At 37.8% G+C, this 19981-nt stretch overlaps 1 protein-coding gene across 1 annotated transcript in view; it reads right to left on the reverse strand.

The window, feature by feature from the left end:
- Window positions 1-19981, reverse strand: part of CDH13 (cadherin 13) — a 402793-nt gene that overhangs the window by 45829 nt on the left and 336983 nt on the right. Inside the window, exons 9-10 of the mRNA XM_071756616.1 lie at window positions 10173-10355; window positions 8925-9178 (exon numbers count right to left, since the gene is read on the reverse strand). Coding sequence (XP_071612717.1) covers window positions 8925-9178; window positions 10173-10355 — 437 coding nt within the window. The remainder of the gene's footprint in view (window positions 1-8924; window positions 9179-10172; window positions 10356-19981) is intronic.

Raw genomic sequence — 19981 nt, forward strand, 5'->3', positions numbered from 1 at the left:
GACCATGATACTGTGAGATTGTTCATTTTATGTCAATGTCTAAGTGAAAAATGTATGCAAAGCTGTCTAATGTTTGATTAATGGTCTGACTTTATCTGGAATAACTGGAAATTCTCAAAGGGTTTTATAAATCAGTGAAGAGCCAGCAAATTAATAACTTTGTTTCCATAGAAATAGAACTCAACTAATTCCATAAAACATGTCACTTTGGTATTATTATGGCAGCAATTAAGACATTTTGCCTTTTAGTTCTTTAGTTTAGCTTTGTTTAAAAATAAATGTATTCATAGTTGGAAAATAGAATGTCTTGATGCATTTGTGTAGTTATGTAGCCCAGAGGAATTAATACCCACTGAGTTAAAATTCCTTCCAACCTTGTAACATTCATTAACAAAGAAGGAGAGGGTAGGTGAGAAATTCAGTAGTCTGTGTGATAATTTGAGCATATAATATTCAAGAAAAATTCCCACTACCATCCAATGCAATAATACAAAGAAAAAGGCATATTTATTCCTGGCTAATAATAACACTAAAGAAGCTCTTGGTTTCTTCCCAGCTGACTCTGAACACCCTATGCACTTCATGGGTGCAGTTCTTACAGAAGAATATTAATTATCTTTTATCCTTTTTGTAATACCAAGCAATCTCCTATCTGAGGTTTATTTGGCTGAATACACTGAACTAGAGAAAAACCAATTTCTGCCCTGAAATGCTGGAGCAATGTGTGGTTCCATGTCACATCTTTTCCTTTATTTTAGGTTAGTTACTTTTGTTTTCCTAACACTATCATTACTGACAGAGACAAATGAAAGAGGAAGTGTGATTTACCTTTTCTAATCTCTCTGAATCAGATGCTCAGGCATTCAAGCTGTCCAAATGCACTTTAAAACCCCATGGACTTCCCTCCTACCTGTCTGGCCCTTATCACTTTTCAAGATTGTGTATAACCATCCTTTAGTTGTTTTATTTATAATGTCATCAAGTCTGGATTCTTACATTTGTCACAGGTTGCTGTGCTGAATTTCCACCCCCCCTTGCTTCCTGTCTCTGCCTTCAAGGGATCTTGGAAACACAAAATACTCCTTTTCACTTGTTGAACAAAGCCATTAGTCAGATTCACCACTCAGCTACCTGCACTCAGGGGACATTCTTTGTAACATCCCTTGTCTAACTGATGTTACTACAAAACAGATTTGGTCCTGTACATGTCTTACATAGCAGCAGAGAATACTGACAGAAATCAAATTCTGCTCAGGGTTCAGAAAAGCATGTCACAAGGTATAGCAGGATTGATAAAATGACCCTTTTCTATATATTTCATCATTTAATACATGACCTACAAAAAAAAAAACCCCAGAGTTTTTACAAAGAAATTGAATATTAAAGGATATTCTTGAAGGGAAAATTATCCTTTACTGGCTAAAAGGTAAATTCATGCTGAAGACTTCTGATTATTCCTTTGGAGGTTAGGTAGCATTTTTTTTGTTAGGGAAAGTATCTTGTGTGCATCTGAATACTTGCTCTGATATACTGCCCAAACAAATCTGCTCTGTACAGCACAATTTTTAGATTACATTTATCACCATAATACCCAAACTCCTCTCAGCTGTACATTAAGCAACGTGACAGATTTGTGTCATTTAAGGAATCTGCTGGCCAGTGATGGATGGAAAATGTGAAGGAGTTAGAGGAAAAAGTTTCAGAGAAATATTTGTTTATGGCACAAAAAGAGCTTTCACTGGATGCTGGAGGATTAAGTAATGAAAAAACACAGGGAATGGAAGAATTAATTTGCTTAACCTTAATTTGCCACACTGACATTTGGTGACAAACTTCATAGCTAGGCTTTGCTTGCCCACAGAGTGGTACCAGTGAGGCAAAGGCTTCACCAAGTCTTGCACTATTTCATCATACATTGTTTTGTTTTCTGCTGCATTCCCTGCTCTGTGGATCAGAGGTATTTAATTCTTATTAACCACTCCCTCTCAGTTACTCTGTGCTATCTAACCCTGGATTTGATGCCCAAGAGTTAAACTTCTCATGCATTCTTTTGCCTTGGTATTAAGGATCTGAATGTCCATAGCATCACTGGGGAATGATTTTTAATGTTTCAGTTTGACAGATCAACCATGGAGGCCTTGTCCAAAAGGTGACAGTTATACCATGAGTAAAGATATTATGGTTTTCTGTTTTGTTTTCTCATGTACTTAAATGCCTGAATGCTGCAGCAGTTTCCATGGGTCAAACTGATGGTACAATTGACATGGAGATAAAAAAAAGTGGTTTTTCTTTCCTTATGAACATGTGTTTTAAACACTAGTCAATAACTTACAAGCTTCCAGGGCGAGAAGCAACTTTTGACTACTCCATTTGAAGCTGCAAACCTTGTGCCCTACTGATACAAAAATTGGTTTACACCCAAAGCATTATCAGATAAACTGTGGTTGCTGCATTTGTTTTTTATGTATAAAATGTATAAAATGCTACCAATGACAGAGTCTCCAGAGAGGCTGGGCCTGAGGCTGGGAGAAATCTATTGGAAATTTCCCATTTGAACGGAAAAAGAGGAAACATTATTCTGGCAGATCCATTAAAATAAATAAATGTATAAAAATTCTGACAGTTCAGTGGAAGTGAGACTGGAGCCAGGTGAGTGCTGGAAGGCAATGCTGTGCTAAGCACTACCCAATGGAGCTGCCCCCAATGGAATAACCCCAGGGAGCACAGGGGTTATAATTATCCAGTTTATCCCTAGGCATGCATGTCTCTGTAGGCATATTTACCTAGAGCAAAATGGTCATCAAATTAGGAAGAAGTCAGTCCCTACCAATTCACATTTGAACCAAGAAGTTAAGGGCAGGCTTACTGCCTCTTTAACAAAGTGCATAATTTCCCTCTTACTCTGAAAGGATCCTACAGAAATTGGCACACTTATTTCTAAGCTAATAGAAAAATTCCAATTGAACTCTACAAGACTTTCCTATTACTGTAACATTGCAGAGCTTCATTTAGTAAAAATGAGTGCTTAAGCCTTCTGACAATTTCTTCACTGAACTTACATTCTACTCCAGGAATAACCATCTGTGAGTCTGAAAGAAAATGGGGTTCTTTATGCCCTGAACTGCACAGACAGGGATGTCTTGCAGTTGAGCAGTGGCTGTAAACATACAGCACAAGTTTTTTGGGGGAAAGCTTCTGTTCCTAGATGAAATCCTACAGCCAGATTCAGTGGGAATTTTGCCCCTGAGCTGTGTTCATGGCTTATTCTGTCCTTAACCTGGAGACTGCAAATCACTGAAATAGAGCCATAACATCAGCACCTCGTGTATTCACAGCAGGGCAAAAAACTCTGAAAGAATTACAGCATTTCCCTTTTCCAATCACAACACGAATGCCAGACAACATCTGCTCTTGTGTCATCTCAGCTCTACACCTGCTTGGAAGGCACAAGTGCTGAATTCCACTAGAAGAACAAGACAGCTTCATTCCATCCTTACACTTGATGACAGAATTCCAGCCTAGGCATATTGCCAGCCTGCCTGGAAAACTTTTGAGTGCTTGTTTTTCTAGATTTGCCTTCATATATAGAATAACACTGGGCACTGGGGCTACAATCTTATATATTACCTGTCCTAAGTACCTGTAGATGTGCACACATAACCTAACTTGACTGAGTGGGAGTCAAGAATCCAGTGGCTTTAAAATATTAACAGAAATTCATAGCAGCCCCTTTCCTGGCAGCTTCCCTGCTCACACAGCATTCTCAAACTTGATATCCAACTTATTATAATCAAGACACTCTTTACTCCTTCCAGAGGCAAAATCCTGCTTTTTTTTTTTTTTTTTTGAAACTAGAAGAGAACAGTAATGACAAAGTGAGTTATTGTCAAGGTCTGCCTTCCACTGCAAGCACAACTTGTGACTGATATATCCTATTGTTATATTTCTCAGGAAGATCTGCAATATTGTTTAGTCAGTGACGTGAAAAATGTGCCCTACAATTTCACAGTTCCCAGCCATTTGTTCTGAGTGCTGCCATGGCTGAAATCATAATGTGCCATAATATTGTTATGCAATAAGACAGAGGGACTAATTCAACTCCCCTTACATTTTTACATCCATCCCTGTTAATCAAGATTTGGGACTTTTTGGGTAGTACCAAGGGAAGTTAAAATTGGTTTTATGGCTTATATGATTACATGGAAACACAGATTCTCAATTCTATCATCTATAGCTTTAATATCAATATAGTGTGATTTATGCCAACTGAATAGAGCAGACAGAAAATTTTAGGAACACAATCTTCTGACAAGTATTGTCAGTAGTGATAAAGTCTGGCTTCAGGTAGCTGGGTTGCCTGCAAAATTATGAATCATTGGATTGAGAGTGCCTGGAATCCCTGCTTTAGTAGTCTTAGTAATTAAATTCAGGCACTTCTGCTGTTTCAGGGCTAATCCAAGAGTGAGGGATTAATCTATTTTTCATATGAAAGGGACACAGCTCTTCAGGAGAACTGCCTCGTTCAGTCTGGGTGAAAATTTCCTTTCTGTTCTGCCTCCTCTTCCACTAGGAGAGGGTGAGGAAAAAAATAGGTGCTACAGCACCCAGTTTATGGACATTAACCTTTCCTCCAAATCCTGGCAACTGCCAGGAAGAACCAAACAGTAAGGCATTAGCACAGATAAGACAAAGCAAGTCTGGAAGTTCTACCACTGAAATGCAAGGCAAAATCTCTCCAGGGTGTGGAAGGGAAGGAGGGGACAGGTTGGCTGTGCAATAACCAAGCCAAGGAATGCCTGTGGGCAATAAAAGGCCTGGATATCAGTTTGGGGAAGCAAACTATCAACATCTCTCCACTACTCTGAGGGAAAAAAGGTCCTGTAACAGTACAGCTCTGATGCTAAAGCTGACAGAGTTAAAAGTGGCTTTCCTGAATTGTTCCAGTTAGATGCTGCCCAGAGCTTTTATAGGACCAGGCTTCCAGATTTGGCAGATGTTTTAATTCTCTCAGCACTGGGATTTTACTCCAGTCACTTATTCTCCTCAGCCTCACCTCAGTAGTTCTCACCAGAAACTTTTTTTTTTTTTTTTTAACCAGCTGCTTCATCCACATTAATTCAGATTCAGTGATATATCTGTACAGTGCTGGCCAGCTACAAATCATCATCTGAACAGGAAAAATGAGGCCTATATATATCACTGTGATTACCTACCTGGATAATATTAATAGACTCAAGACACAGTTTCAGTAAAAGATTGTTATGTAGAATACTGTAGAGCCAACAGTTGGCTGGTGAGTCCCCAAAAGAACTGGGAAAGTTATTTCTTTTCAGAAATGATTAAATCTCTCCTTTTTTTTGTCATTATTTGCTGGATATGCAGCTCTCCAGACTTAATGTTTCCATGTTTCAAGATTTAGCAGGATAGACAGAAGTCAAAATATTTTTTACTTTGAGCAGACTCCCTCTCCACCTGTCTGTCCCTCCATCTTAACAAAAGAGAGAGGAAAAGAAAAACAATGTGCACTGTCCAATATATGGCAACTTCAGATCTAGAAAAGCACTACAAATTCCCCATGGCTGGGTCCAGGCAGGCTATAAATAAAACTGCAGAGCCAAGCTGAGGTGCTCTTGGGTGTAACTTACAGTGAAAACTCTGGTGCTGCATGCTGAGAGCTTGGCTCAACCATTCATTTATCACAATAGAACTCCTCTGTCTGCACAAGGAAAACAAATATCCTGTTGTTAGGAATCAAAGACAAGTCCTTCAGAGCCTGGGAGATGTATTTAGCAGTGACTAAGTGTGTTATTTCCTAAGCATTCACTTTTTAAGTGAATATACATACTGTACTTTGGGATGTTATTGTAGTGTATCCCAAAAAGCAACTTTATTGACCTCCACCTCCAACAAAAGTGCCTCAGAAAGGCTTGAAGTGCAGCAAAGTATGCAAAATTGATCCCCTAAGTGTTTGTGAAGCAGGTGTTTTAAAGCCTCATCCTTGCTCAGAGGGGGTTTAGGATCTCTGAAAAAAATCCTTGCAATAGACATGAAAAAGGCTTTTTGAATTGTCTTTGCTCCTCATGGCTCGTACATTCCCTACATGTAAGGGCAGTGCCAGGAGTAAACTTGCCTTTTCCAGGAAGGCAAACATTTCACTGGAAAAGTTTTCTCAGGTATTTGGGGTTTAGAAGAAAGTCACTGAATTTTGCATCCCACTTCACTGTAGTGTCAGCACTATTTTACAGAATTCCAGGCAGTCATTTTGGGTTTTTTTGACAGAACTCAGACCATGCTTACCACCAATAAGGGGTTGGAACATTCCTATTGAATTCCATCAGCTCCACAGGCACCACCCCAAAGTTTTGATGATGTAACCTAAAGCAAAATGTGGCCCAGTAGCAAAAGTTCCTCTCCCAAAGTAAATATCCAATCCCTTGTCCAGTGGCTCTTGGTGAAATGCCAAATAAACACATTTGCCTTTAATTCAGTGGGGGTTAAGTTCAGCCCTGTCATCCCCACAGAGTGATGTTAAGGAATGAAGACTCATTAATATGTACACTTATTTTGCAGGAGAGAAAAATGCACTTTACTGGCTTCATATTTGTGTAATTCCACTAAATTAAAGATGTGTCAATATGAGGAGACCAAAATGAAATAAAAGGATGTCAACTTCCAAGCAAAAAATTGGCTTTCTAGATTCTACAGTTGAGACAATTCACCTCTGCTTCCAAAAGCCACTTAAACCCTGAGGGGTCTCCTGGATTCAGATAAAAAAATTACATACATCCCCACAAATATATATCTTATTTACATATATTGCTTCAGATATTTGTGGCAGTCTTTCATATTCCTGTGAAACTTACTGCAGTCTGGGCTCCATTTCTAAGTTCTCCAGCTTCAAATACTGCATTTCATTCCTCCTTAATTAATTAGATACGCTTTCCAGTTCTAATAAACTTTTCTTGTGAAGACATTTCTGAAGCATTGAGTCACATTGCTTACTGAGAATAAATATCCCAATAACATATTTACATAAATAACTTAAAAAACCAAGAGCACGGTAGGTAATAAAAATATATTACCATGATAAACCATGAAACCAGAGAACAACGTTGCTTTAATTAAAAATTACACATATGCAGCAGTAAACAACTTATTTAGAGTTAAAAACCTACTGAATAGCCATGACTTGTTGAATCCAGAAAAAGGAAAAATACTAAACCCAATCTCCTCACACAGACAAATTCTGAGGACCATAACTGTGTTTAATTAAGATCTACTGCTAATAATGGATTTCAGAGAGTGAGGCTCTTCTTTTAATTTCCCAAGGTAGAAAATGTTATTAAATTTGGCCTTTAACTTCTCATTGACATGTGTACTTGAAACTTCTGATTAAAATTTCAGAGGTTGGGAAGAAGCACCCAAAATTAAACTCTTAAATCTGGCACAAAAATAACAATGATCCCTGATTAAGAAATCAAATTTCAGAAACTTCATTACTGTTCTATTAATAAATTGTTGGTTTATAATTAAAATGGGGCCTGCTGGATTTCTGTCATTTTTTATTTCTAAAAAGTTAGAAACTGCAGAGGGAATTAAATATTTTTTTCTTTTTTTTTTTTTTCTTTTCTTTAAAAAGTGAGTAAATGAAAATGAATCTAAGAAATGGGATCCAACTTAAAACTTTTCTTTCTGGGCATGACCACAGTGGAACAAACATTTTCCAGATGAAATGATGCATTCAGGAAAAAGCAGTGGTTCTGTTTGCTCCCTCCTTTCTATGCCATCCCTAGTCCCAACTCACTTTACTTATTTCTGACTTTTTCCTAGGAAATCCTACCTCTGGTTAGAGTTATGAAAGTCAGCGTTAACCTAATTCTAAATTAAAATTAAACTTGATGCCTACATTATTCAGCTGGACAAAATGAACATGAGATGCTTGTTTCCAGTCTGAAATTTCTACATTTAATTTAAAATGTTAACACCAGCAGGTCAGAGGAGAGCTGACACCATGCAAGTTCACTTCACTCCTAATCCTGTGCAGACAAACAGTTGGGGTCAAGCTATGTGCTTATGAATCTAACAAATACTTGGGAGTCCTTTTTTTTCTTCTTTTTTTTTCCCCAATGTAATACATTCTTGCCTGCCTGTTTGAGCTTTTAAATGAAATTCTTTCTCAGTCTGCAAAAACACTTCAAGCTGAAGAATAAGAAAGAAAATTGCTTCAAAAGTACAGCTGTCTTTAGAAATTTTTTCCAAAGTAAGGCATGTTTTTCAAAGAGATAAATCATTTGAATCTGATTCGGATTTGAAGTGTTCAAAGAATAAATTCAATCTAGATGTGGACAATGGCACAAATGGTTTTACAGACTATTCATGGATCTTGCAATGCAGTTATGTTGTTATATCGAGTAGAGTAACTACATTTCCTGATTACAAATAATCATCAGCCCCTCCTACAAGTGTTATACAGAAAGCCAGCTAAAAATATCTCTGTTGTTGGATGTGTCAGTTGTTATAGGGAGGAACATTACAGATGATCATAAAGTGACTTAAATCATATGTAAAACAGATAAATTACTTCTGTACACGTTTTCAATTTTCACTCTTTCTCTGGCTCTCTTGATGAAAGAAGAATAAAAAATCAGGTTAAAAGTAACTTCAAAACACTGTGCCAAGCTGTGTCTACTGCTTATGGCACTGGATTGTTCTACTGCAATCATCCCATGGGCTGCAATGCTTCTGCCTCCTCTCTCTTTCTTTGTTTTCATCACACCAAATCTCTTCATTGCCAGGAAAAAAATAATATTCCACTTATTATACAGACTCCAAACCACTTTAATTCCACACTGGCAGTCAAATTCTCAGACACAAAAAACATATTGACTATCTGATGGATGAAAATTAAAGAATACTGCACTCACCTGATGGTCTGATGTTGCAAGGTGTCTGGATCAGTGGCATTTACTGTTAACACAACACTGCCAGCAGGGATGTCTTCTTGTTTTGTCACTGTCATTGGGTTTGGGTGAAAAACTGGTCCTTCATTCACATCCTCAACAGTGATCTGAACTGTTGCTGTGGAGCTGGGGCCATAAGCTATGTCTGGAATCAGGGGGTCTTCATTTTCCACTTTGATCAGCAGTGTGTGAAATGCTGAAATCTCATAGTCTAGAGGCTGTAAAACATAGCATAAAATCAGAGTGTAAGGTGAAAAGACAGTACTTAACATTTTTGTCTTGTACCCTATTGCAAACTCACGAAACAATTAGCCAGAAAGAGACAAAAGCATTCATTTCACCTGATCCTTAGTCAGAATATAGCACCAGACACGATGATAGTTACATAAAATGCACTGAAAGTAATGAACAGAATGGACTTAATGGAGGATGGAGATGTTCCATTACCTCAGAGCACACACTTTTTAGTCATACCTCACATGTATAATTTAATTCTCCTGTACACATTCTTACTTATGATGTAATTTGCATTTAGCAAACAAATCAGTCATACCTAGTAGCTACTTATGATAAGTAACATAAGGTGTTTTTCTCAACTCCTACCTTGAAATAACAAGCAGTGCCACAAAGATACATGCCATTTATCTTAAGGTTTGAAAATGCCTCTTCTGAAGACAAACAGAAAATTCTGGTACAGGCAGCCTTTTTTTTTAATTTATTTTATTTTTATTTTCCCTAATGAGTGAGGCACAGGATTATCTTCATACAAAGAAGAAAATCCATAAATTTTTATGAAACTTTAGAAACATGGGAGCAAAGATGACCCTCCAGCTCAGTCTGAAGCCAGGTCCTCCACTTCATGCTTTTTGCATCTGTGCTCCCTGACTGAGAACAAAATGTAGCCCTTGGATTCTAATTGCATCCTCAGCCACAAACAAAACTTTGTTGTCAAGTCTCACTATTAATTGTGGTGTTTACTGGAAAACTTGCTGTAATTTAACACAAGGGCAATGTATTTAACAACAGACAGGTCCTTTTGACTAAAGAAGTGAGGTTACTGTGACAGAAGGAGGAGTTATTTTGTTTGGACAAAGGCTGGTAGCCAACTATATATTTTTGAGTAACTTCTCCTTGCTGTGCCTTCTCTTGGGCTGTAAATCCAATGGGTGGACCCTCCAGCAATAAAACAGAACAACAGCAAATTATTCTTACTTTGACAACAGAGAGCATTCCTTCATTAGTCTGGGGATTGGTGTGGATTTCAAAACTCTGCCCAGGATTCCCATTGATAATGGTGTAGACAGCTCTCCATGCTCCAGTGGCTGGGTCATCTCGGTCACCCACAGTTAAGTTTACTATTACACCTGTGACTCCCTCCTTTACTGTGGCTTGAAACTAGGAGAAAGAAAAAAAAAAACATAGAGAAAACGGTTAATACTTTCAATTGATGGCCACACACACACATGAAATATCCAAGTCAGCATTAATTATTTACCACAAAAGGGGAAATATGTAATGCTTGACTGAAACTGAATGTTATAAGCTCTAAATAATACATTTTCACTCCTGAAATACAAGGTAGAACATTACAGCTGCTCTCCATTTAATAAGAGACAGATTAGCAGCAAGGTGGGAAGAATCAAGCTTGGGAAGGCTCCGATCCCAAGAGGAGAGTTCATCTCTCATGGATGGAAAGTGACTCCTGAAAATAAAACCTGACTGCAAATGCTCCCAGGAAGGGAGCCATGCTCAGAGCTAAGCAGAGGAGGGAGCTGCCTGGTGTATCACACTCTTGCCCTTGAATTTGCTGCTATTATAAAAGATCCAGTTCTTCATTTTGTTGTTTTCATAAGTTTCCCCAAAAATATTACTTTTTCACTACACTGTTATAAATACATAAGACAAAAAGTGTTGCCATACCATTTTTTGGAGGTGTTGCTCTAAGAAACACAAAAGTAATTGGACCTCATGCTACCACCTTGGCTGCATAACTAAAAGCCATTCTTACTTTTATTTTTTTTCAGTGGAAAAATTCTTTAGGACCTTGTGGTTTGTTGCACTGCTGTACTATTCAGCTAGCCAAGCCCTCTCTGAAAATTCTAATTTACCATCCAACCAGTGTATACCATCATTCTTATTTCTGTGGGAAAAAGATGAAGCAAACCATTGGAAAAAAGCTTGTGAGGGTCAGACTTCAGAATGCTCCTCACCTTTGGAGTACTTGGGGCTGACATGCTAAAAGCACTTATAGCAAAGTGATAAGATAATGCCTGCTTTAGAGGTGGATAAACTGGAATGATAACATCCCTAATCCTGAGAAGTGCTGAACATCAGCAGTACCATTAGAGATCATTAGGAAATCTTAGCATTTCTGGGGATTAAGCCTTCAAGAGCTCAAAATGACAAAGTTTAATGACACAAAGAGGCTTTGCTGTACATGCACTACTTAAGAGCCACGTTGCCTGTGACAATACATCACTCAAGGGCAGAAATCACCCAAGTGGCTTCAAGACCTAAACAGACTGAATGTCTCTTCTAGAGTCTTACAGACCACACGAAGTCATAATATTACAGAAGACTTTAAAAGAAGAGGAAATCCAGACAATGGCATTTTAATGATAAATTGCTTCCACAATCTGGACAAATAGTAGGTAACATAGATTTCCCTATACTCATATACAGAGGAGAGAACTATATCCTTTCTTGTGTTCTGTTACTTTTTTTTTTTTTTTTTTAATTTATTTCTTCTAAGACCTTAGTCTTATTTTTCCAAATCCATTTTCAATCTATCTGTCTAATTTGAGTATATGCATTCAGTTCAAGCTTTCCAGCCTCAAGCCTGACTTTATAATAGGATGACATTAATGATTGCTTATTTCTACTTTCTTTGGTATATTTAACAATGAATTTAAAAATTCTTTTTATTTTGATAGTTAATATGTAACAGGTTGTGATGGAGCTTTGTTTCAGACAGATCATTAAGCTCATTTGCAGTTTAATTAACTCTAAATGATAATATAACAATATTTTTGCTTGCTTTGAAACAAATCAAAAGAAAAGCTCTATTAAGAATCTTGGAAATAATAGAGGAACGATTACCAAGATTGCATTTTTCCTGCTCAGCAAAATGCTGTCACTGGAAAGCACACCTCTTACTCTAATTGAAAATAAGCCATTAACCTGATGGATATTTTTATATTATTTCATATTGTCTCAGCTTGAGCATGCATAAAGTGAGACATCACAACCATAAGGGCCAGAATTTTTTCCAGCAAGTATTCAGCACTAAACAATTCCTACTCAGCTGTGTGAGGTGTCTAGACTTCAAGGAAGCTAATCTTATGTAATCTAACCCTTAGATTTCACTGGGCACCTCCTTCTAATTCATATTGATCCTTCTGAAAAATCATCTCTTTAATCCACTAATCTGATTCAATTAAGTGTTCAGTGCTCCCTGCATCACCTTGGGAACAGTAAGACCTGCTAGGGAAAAACATTTAAAAATCTGGCTATTTCATATAGATACATAACTGTGAAGCCAGGGAGATAAATTTGCTATGTTTACCCCACCAGTGACACACTATGATGGAAAAATATTGCCATGATGTGCCAGCTAGATCAAAACCATGTCAGTTTAAGGATATCCAGTTCATGGATACCTCTGCTAGCATTGGCTTTCTTCTGCATTCCCGTTTTCTCCTTATTTATATTGTTACATTATTATTATTATATTATTACATTATTATATTATATTGCTCTCGGTTGCAATGAGTTAGCAGTACCAAAAAAATCCATAGATTTTCTGGGGGAATAAAACAGCAGAGCTTCTGACACCTGCAGGTCCAGGAGATGACAATGTCTACAAGAAAGGTTGTGCCAAGCAAAATAATTCTGAGCACAGCAGCACAGTCACCCCCACCATTCTTTACATTTTAGAAATGACCATGTAAACACAGCAGCTGTCTGGAACATGAGGCTGAAAGCTGTTGAAGATGGATGAAAAAGCAGAATGATCACATTGCACAAGTTGTCACAAGGGTCTACTCTAAATTTATAACGTGCAAAGTGTAATAAATCACAGATTTGTGATTGCAAAAGACAAGTGTCTACTGTAAAATAGAGAGGCCCAAAATTAGGTGTGTATATTTTCTAGAAAGTGAACTCTTTGTCTGCTCAGCTAACTTTATATAAAGAATTAAAACTAATACTTAGAAAATCCTGGTGTATTTACACTGGGTTTCTTTCAAAAACTAGAGTAAAGAATGGAATTTAAAAACTATGAAAGGACTAAAAGAGGAATTAGATTTGGAAATGGATAGAAGATTACTGCAGGTTCATCAGATTTCACAATGGAAGTTTTACATTCTCAAAGCACAGTGCTTAATTGGGAGAGGCTGAGCCAGTACTCTAAAATAAAACCCCACAGTGGCTACCATAAATAATTGGATCACAAGTTAATTGATTTTACTCTTTTTAAATATCTGCACATCCCCTAAGCACCGCTATAAATTAAGAATAAAATAGATGAGCTCAGTACTTTATTTAAACTGCTATCTTCCGGACTTATATTAAAAATAATAATTTAGAAGGCAAATACCCTGGGCCAGAGTTGCCTTTGGCTGGAAGCAGCTACATTCACTTGTTACTGCTGAACATCTGAACTTGCCAGGTTCACTTCCTTTGAGGGGTCATGGGCTGTATTGTCATTTATTGTGTTTATCATGAATATTGCCTAGAAAGTTCAGTCATTTTGTCATAATTAGATATTGACCACTGGACAGCCATGTGGAAGATCACAAAGACTGTTCCATGAGAGGGAAAACAAGCAGGTTACATTTCTTACAACTCAGGAGTCAGGAAAAGGATGGCAAGGAGACAAGGAACCTTCAGAAGAACTGTTAGAACACAGCCCAGGGTAGCTCTGAGCAGAAGAGAGCAGCTTGGCCCAGCAGTCAAACTCTACTCCTCTCTTCCCTGGATCTTCCAAGCCTGCTCCAGTCTATATCAGAAGTTAAAATGGAAAATCATGGCTCTGAGCAGGCAGGAATTTTATCTTACTGAGTATAGGATATTCAAGAGAGTGGATATCTACTGAGGGGGTGTCTGCATCAAAGGGAGAAGTGGGGACACCAAACAAATTCAACTGCAGCTGCATTTCAGTAGCTGTTTCCTGGTGGAGCCAGGATATAACAACCACTGAGCCAAACTCCTCCTCACTGAGCTCTGTGGCAAACTGGTGGGACACTGCAGTGACAGCAAAATGGCTCTGTAGGGCCTCAAGAAAAAAGTTTTGTCAGATTTCTGCCACGGGGCAGACACATGAAGAGAGCACTCTGGGAAATGTTATCACCTAAGAATCCAGACTCTCACCCCACCCCACAGTCAAACACCACTGGAAAGGGTACCTAACCTTTATGAAAATTGGATTCTTATCTGCCAGCCTTAGGAAAAGTTTCTGCAGTGAGATTTTATTTACTGGCTTCTCAGAGCACAAAGGAATGAGGGAACTTATCTGCTTGTGAATCACCTGGACATCTACTGTGCATCAACAGCAGGAACACAGTCAGAACCTCAACACCCTCCTGAAGCCCTGGGAGACCTGGCTCTGAGGGGGGGTACAGCTACACCCAAATTAAAGACCTGCCACAAGCAGCAAATATAACACAAGATAAACGTGTCTGGGGTTGTTGATTGCTACCCCGTGGCTAATTAATATTCTGCATGCTGGGATTCCCAGTCAAGAACAACCAAATTAAAACTCTATGTCAGGTTGCATTTATCAGGGCAGCATTCCAGGTGAAGGTGTTTTGTGTTATTATCGGGTGTTTGTTTCCTCATCTATACATCCTAAAAGATGAAAATTAATGGAATGTATTAATTCACACGTCTGTATTAGAAATTCCTCAGGGAAATTGTATTATTATAGTTGCCCTCTTCCACTGAAGATTATGCAACCATATTTTTTCTATCTACTTTCTTGTAAATATGAAGACAAGATTATCCAATCTCTTGCAATCTCTTTGCTCTGTATCTGTCTCTTTTACTCTGCACATTGTCATTCAGCACGTGTGCCCCAGAGATGCCAGTATTTATTTGTTAAGGAAAATGATGGATTTTTAAAAAGCAGTGTATCTGAAATGTCTTCAAGGACAAATGAATTCTCAGAGTGGTCACAAAGGTTTGCATTCTCAAGCAATCAGGCATGAGAATCTCATAAATGTCAGCAATGTATATTTTTTTGGTGAAATTCACTGTGACACAAAGCCCAGTCCACAAAACAAAACCCCCCAAGTAATCTGTCACATTGGGCTTCATAAACTAAGCATAAATTCTAGGTGGAAATATTTAGCATAACATTTGTACTGATGATTCCTCAGTCACCTTTCCTCTCAGCACAACCACCAGATGTGCTGCCTGTGATGGGCTGAAAAATCCAGGACCTGACCCACAGCAGTTTGTACCCAACTCTCCACATGAGCAATTTAATCAGCAATTTTTGGGGCAGGGCAAATTATAACTTGGTATTGCATTCCACCTAAACTCTCGTAACAGATTTTGAGGGTATTTTCCCCTCTTGAGCTGTGCATAGCATATAGTATATTGATAAAAATAGCTGCTGTAATTCACTCCAGAGATAGCTGTGTTAATGTGATGGAGTAAGCTGATATCAGTTGTAAGGGAGCAACACATGAAGCACTTTGGAAGCCATTTAGATGAGAGACATGATGTAAATATGAAGCATTATCAGAGCATGACAAGGGTTTGATGGTGTAAGTAAATGAAAAACACAAATCAAGGCTATGAGTCACCTAAACATTCTTTAATAATTGCCATTGTCTCACTGCCATAATGCTGTCTTGTAGGCACTCTAATATTTCTTAAAGTGTTTTTTTTCACCTTATTATATATTTTTTTTCTAAGTACATAATATTATTTTGCCTCCCTACTGAAACTACAGGAAGAATTCAATTGTTGCTTAGAAAAACGTTGTTCTGAATACATGAAATTGACCACAATAATCTTAGTTGCACTTTCACTTCTTTGAAATTAATTTCACATGCCATGTATTGTAAAAGCCTTCTGATATTTCAAGGCACACACCAGTTATCTTACAAAATAAAAGTACTGCTCAGTAATGAAAGTCTGAATGAATATTTTTGTCTGCTTTATGCTGCAGCCAGCAACAGCAACAAATGCAGAAGATTAATTAGCTAAATGGAAGGCCATAGATTAAATTCTGTTCTCTGTAAAATAGCTATAATTTCTGCAGGCTCTAGAAATTTGTGTCTCTTTATTGAAAACCACAAAGATGCTTAATACCACTGATCCTCTTATGAATTATTAAAAAAAAAAAAAAAAAGCAAAGGTAGTTTCAGCATGATTTTATCTTGTTTCATTGGTCTGCTTGGAAAAGTCCTGCTAAGGAGTACTGGAAATGCAACAAGAAATAAAGTATTAATCAGGCTGTTCCTCTGTCTTCCAGGTGCCAATACCTCTGCCAGCAGTTTCCCATCATATGGAGCCAAGCTTTCTCTGGTAGTCTGAGACCACCTCAGGAATTTTTAGGGATTAAGACTCATGACTGAGTAGGGCAGGGACAGAATACAGAATTAAGATGGATGGATCTGCTGGGTACCACGAGAGCTGCCTGGGGAGCTGCCAGAGTGGGAATGCAAAGATCCTTCCCATCATAAATCTTTGAAAAATTTGGAAGATCTACAGAGAAAGATTCTTGTAAGATTCTCATAAATTTCACAAATGAGTTTAAAGAGCTTTCCTTCTGTTTCTTTCCTACAGCAGTCCCAAAATTCTATTTAGAGCTGATGTATTCCTATCCTCTCTTTTATGTGCTTGCAGAAAACTGAAAAGCCATTCAGGGAGTGTAAATAAATGATGGTGAAGGATACTTGAAAATAGCCTCTTATTTTCTTTTTTTTTTTTTTTTTTTTAAATAATTTTGAAGACTTTTGTTTACACATGACTTTGACTATTTCTCAGCCAAGCTCATGGCCTCCCTGAGTGAAGGCAACAAGGTAATTCTAACATGTATTAATCACATGTTGAATGCCTGCTTCAAAGCCTCTTACCTCCAAGGTATACATCAAATGTAGTAAAGTTGTCTGAAAATTCAGAAGGAAGACAAACATCTCTATTCTTTTCAGAATACATAAAAAATTTAGAAAGGATTCTTTTCTTTAAAAAAAAAAAAAAAAAAAAGGCAACTTTTTCACCTGTAAGTATCAGGTGCATTCAATTACTTCTGGAATAAATAAGTACCCACAAACACAAGGTACACTTTTATAGAATCACAGTCATATCATAGAAAAAAAAAAAAACACTTCCCCCAGGTGGACAGAGGAAAGCAAAATGTTATTATAGCATTTACTGTACTTAAGATACTTTTGAGAAAAACTCAAAGAAATAATGATACTTTTTATCAATCGAAAATTCTTTCCCCTCAGGTAGAACAAAGCTTATGTTTAAAACAAGAGCATCAGTGAAAATGATGATCTGACCAAGCCACAAAGAGCAGACTACACCTCTTCAGCTGCTGCAGCATCCACATTGCCAGGGACCAGGGGGATACCTGCTTTTCACATTTATGACACCACTTGTGCTGCATTCAGCCAGCCCAGCTGCATATTCTTTCTCCCTCAGTGCACTTCCCATCCAGAGCAGTGTTAAGCTTATCCTCTTTCCTAAGATGCTTTAAATAGGATGAACATTCCAATCCACCCAGTTCTCACTCCTCCTGATGACAGTCACAAGGGAAGGGAAGGAGGTCTTGCAAAATGTTCCTCTTTCATTTTTAGCAGAGACTTTTTCAGACCCAGGCCAACTTTCCTGATGCTGAGGATTAACATCTGAACACATAAGGCTGAGCTTACTGATACTGCCTTACAAAAAGAAAAAGGTGTTGAAGCCACCTACTTGTATCACAAGGGATTTGTGCAAACTCTCCTGTGACATCAGACTGCTCCACATGCCAGTTCCAGGTGCCATAAGCAACATATTCATCCTCCTGCTTCCCAGACAAGTCACATTTGAATGAGTGCAGGAAAGATGTTCCCTTAAAATGCAGAAGTTCCTATCTGCACCATTGAGACTCTTGAACAGCAGGGCAGATGAATTCACTCCTCTCTGAGCATCAAAATGGTAAATAAAAGGGGAATTCTATCACAGCAGAAAGACTGATTTGATAACACTGACCTTACCATGCATATGCTAGAAATCAATTTGCCAGGAAGTCTGGGAGATTGAGAAGAATGAAGGAGAAACTTCTTCCCCCAGGTATAAATAAAAACAACGTGGTCTCTGTACTGGCTGGAGGGAGCTGGGCAGTGCCCTGAGCTTCCCCAGAAGAAAGCCAGCAATGATTTTTAAATTGTTGTTATGTTCACACTAAGAAAGTAGAGAAGGACAATTTGTAACTTTTCTTTAGGAAGTAACTTCCAGGGTTTCTTTCCATATGTATATGGAAACTATTTTGGTGGTATACAAAAGCAAATGGATGGGAGAAGGTTAAAGAAAAATAAAAAATAAAAAAGCTAACAAAGCAAACAAATGAAAAAACTTCATTCAAAATAGGTTAAAGAAAATTTTCCTAGATAAAATTCTAGAGGAATCCTGTTCAGCTACATAACTACAACTACAGTTACAAATGAATGTTCTGTGAAATTTCATTATTTACTACAGCTTTATTTCTCAACACAAATCTTTTACTCCCCTATTCTATGATTTGAGACCTCACAATGAATAAGATATTCCTGAACATTTTACCAAACATGCCCTTAAACCTGACTTGAGCTATGACTGCACAGATTTGGTGAAAAAATAAAATGCCAAGGAATCCATTCTGAAGCGAGGGTTCATGTCCTGATGGGGAAAAATAAAATAAAATAAAAAAAGCCAAAAAAACCAACCAAACAAAAAAACCCCAAACAAACAAACAAAAAAAACCCCTTTAAGATTATGCTCTTACTACTCAGAATATCATTACCTAAAATGCTATAATCTGTTCTGGGAATGATTTATCTGTTTGATTCTATTGCCTTTCACAAACAGCAAATAGATATTCTTAATAATCATCTCTAGTGACTCAGCAACAATATTGAAGCTGAGGATAATTTTGTCAAAAAAAAATGCTAACTCTAGATGTAAAGAACATAAGTGAAATGTATATTATTAAATTCCTTGGCAATCAGCTCCAATGGTTATTAGTTCTCTGTTTAAATTGATGATGATTACCTCTCAACTGTGTATAAATAAGGAAAGAATTCATTAGTCTATGAAGCTCATATATAGACACCAACTTCATAGTGACTGTTACATGTTCTGGAGCTCAGTCCAAGATCAGGTTTAAAATGTAGGTTAAATACAACTTGATTACTGAATGGTGGATGGAGCTGAGTCACAACTTGGCAGTAATTCCAAGTAGCACTGCACTGTCCAAGGATATCACAGAGCAACGTGGGGCTTTTCAGATCCTTCATCCACTTTTCAGAATGCTGTGAAACACTCTATTTTGGCACCTTTAAATTGCAAGACTTTCCCTTACTCTTACTGGGCTAAGAAGCCAACTTGTATTTGCAGAGAGCTGGAATTTACAATGGAAATGGCTTTCTCAGTGGCAGAATCTCTGGGCTCTCTGATAAAAAGCAGCATATGCATCCAATGAAAAATCTTGCTTTTTCTGCCCTGGGAGAACATTGCTTCTGAAGGAGAGACTTATTCACTGGGACACTTTACAGCTGATCACAGCTCATGCTGCCAACAACAGATGTTTTGACAGTGGTTAAGCCTCTTCAGACAGACTTTGGTGAGCAGTGCCTAGCAGCACCATCCAAAGCAACTTGTGTCTCCAGAATATTTTAGCAATGAATTTAATTCCCCAAACTTCTGGCATTTTAGGTTGTGCCAACTGATGGGGATGGGATGCCCTAGATTTACAAGCCCTTCCAGCTGAGACTGTCTGAAGTTAACCCAGTTTGAAAAGTCTTTTTTGGAAGCAGATAAGAACT

Source organism: Heliangelus exortis, chromosome 13 (assembly GCF_036169615.1).
Source record: "Heliangelus exortis chromosome 13, bHelExo1.hap1, whole genome shotgun sequence".
Lineage (NCBI taxonomy): Eukaryota > Metazoa > Chordata > Aves > Apodiformes > Trochilidae > Heliangelus > Heliangelus exortis.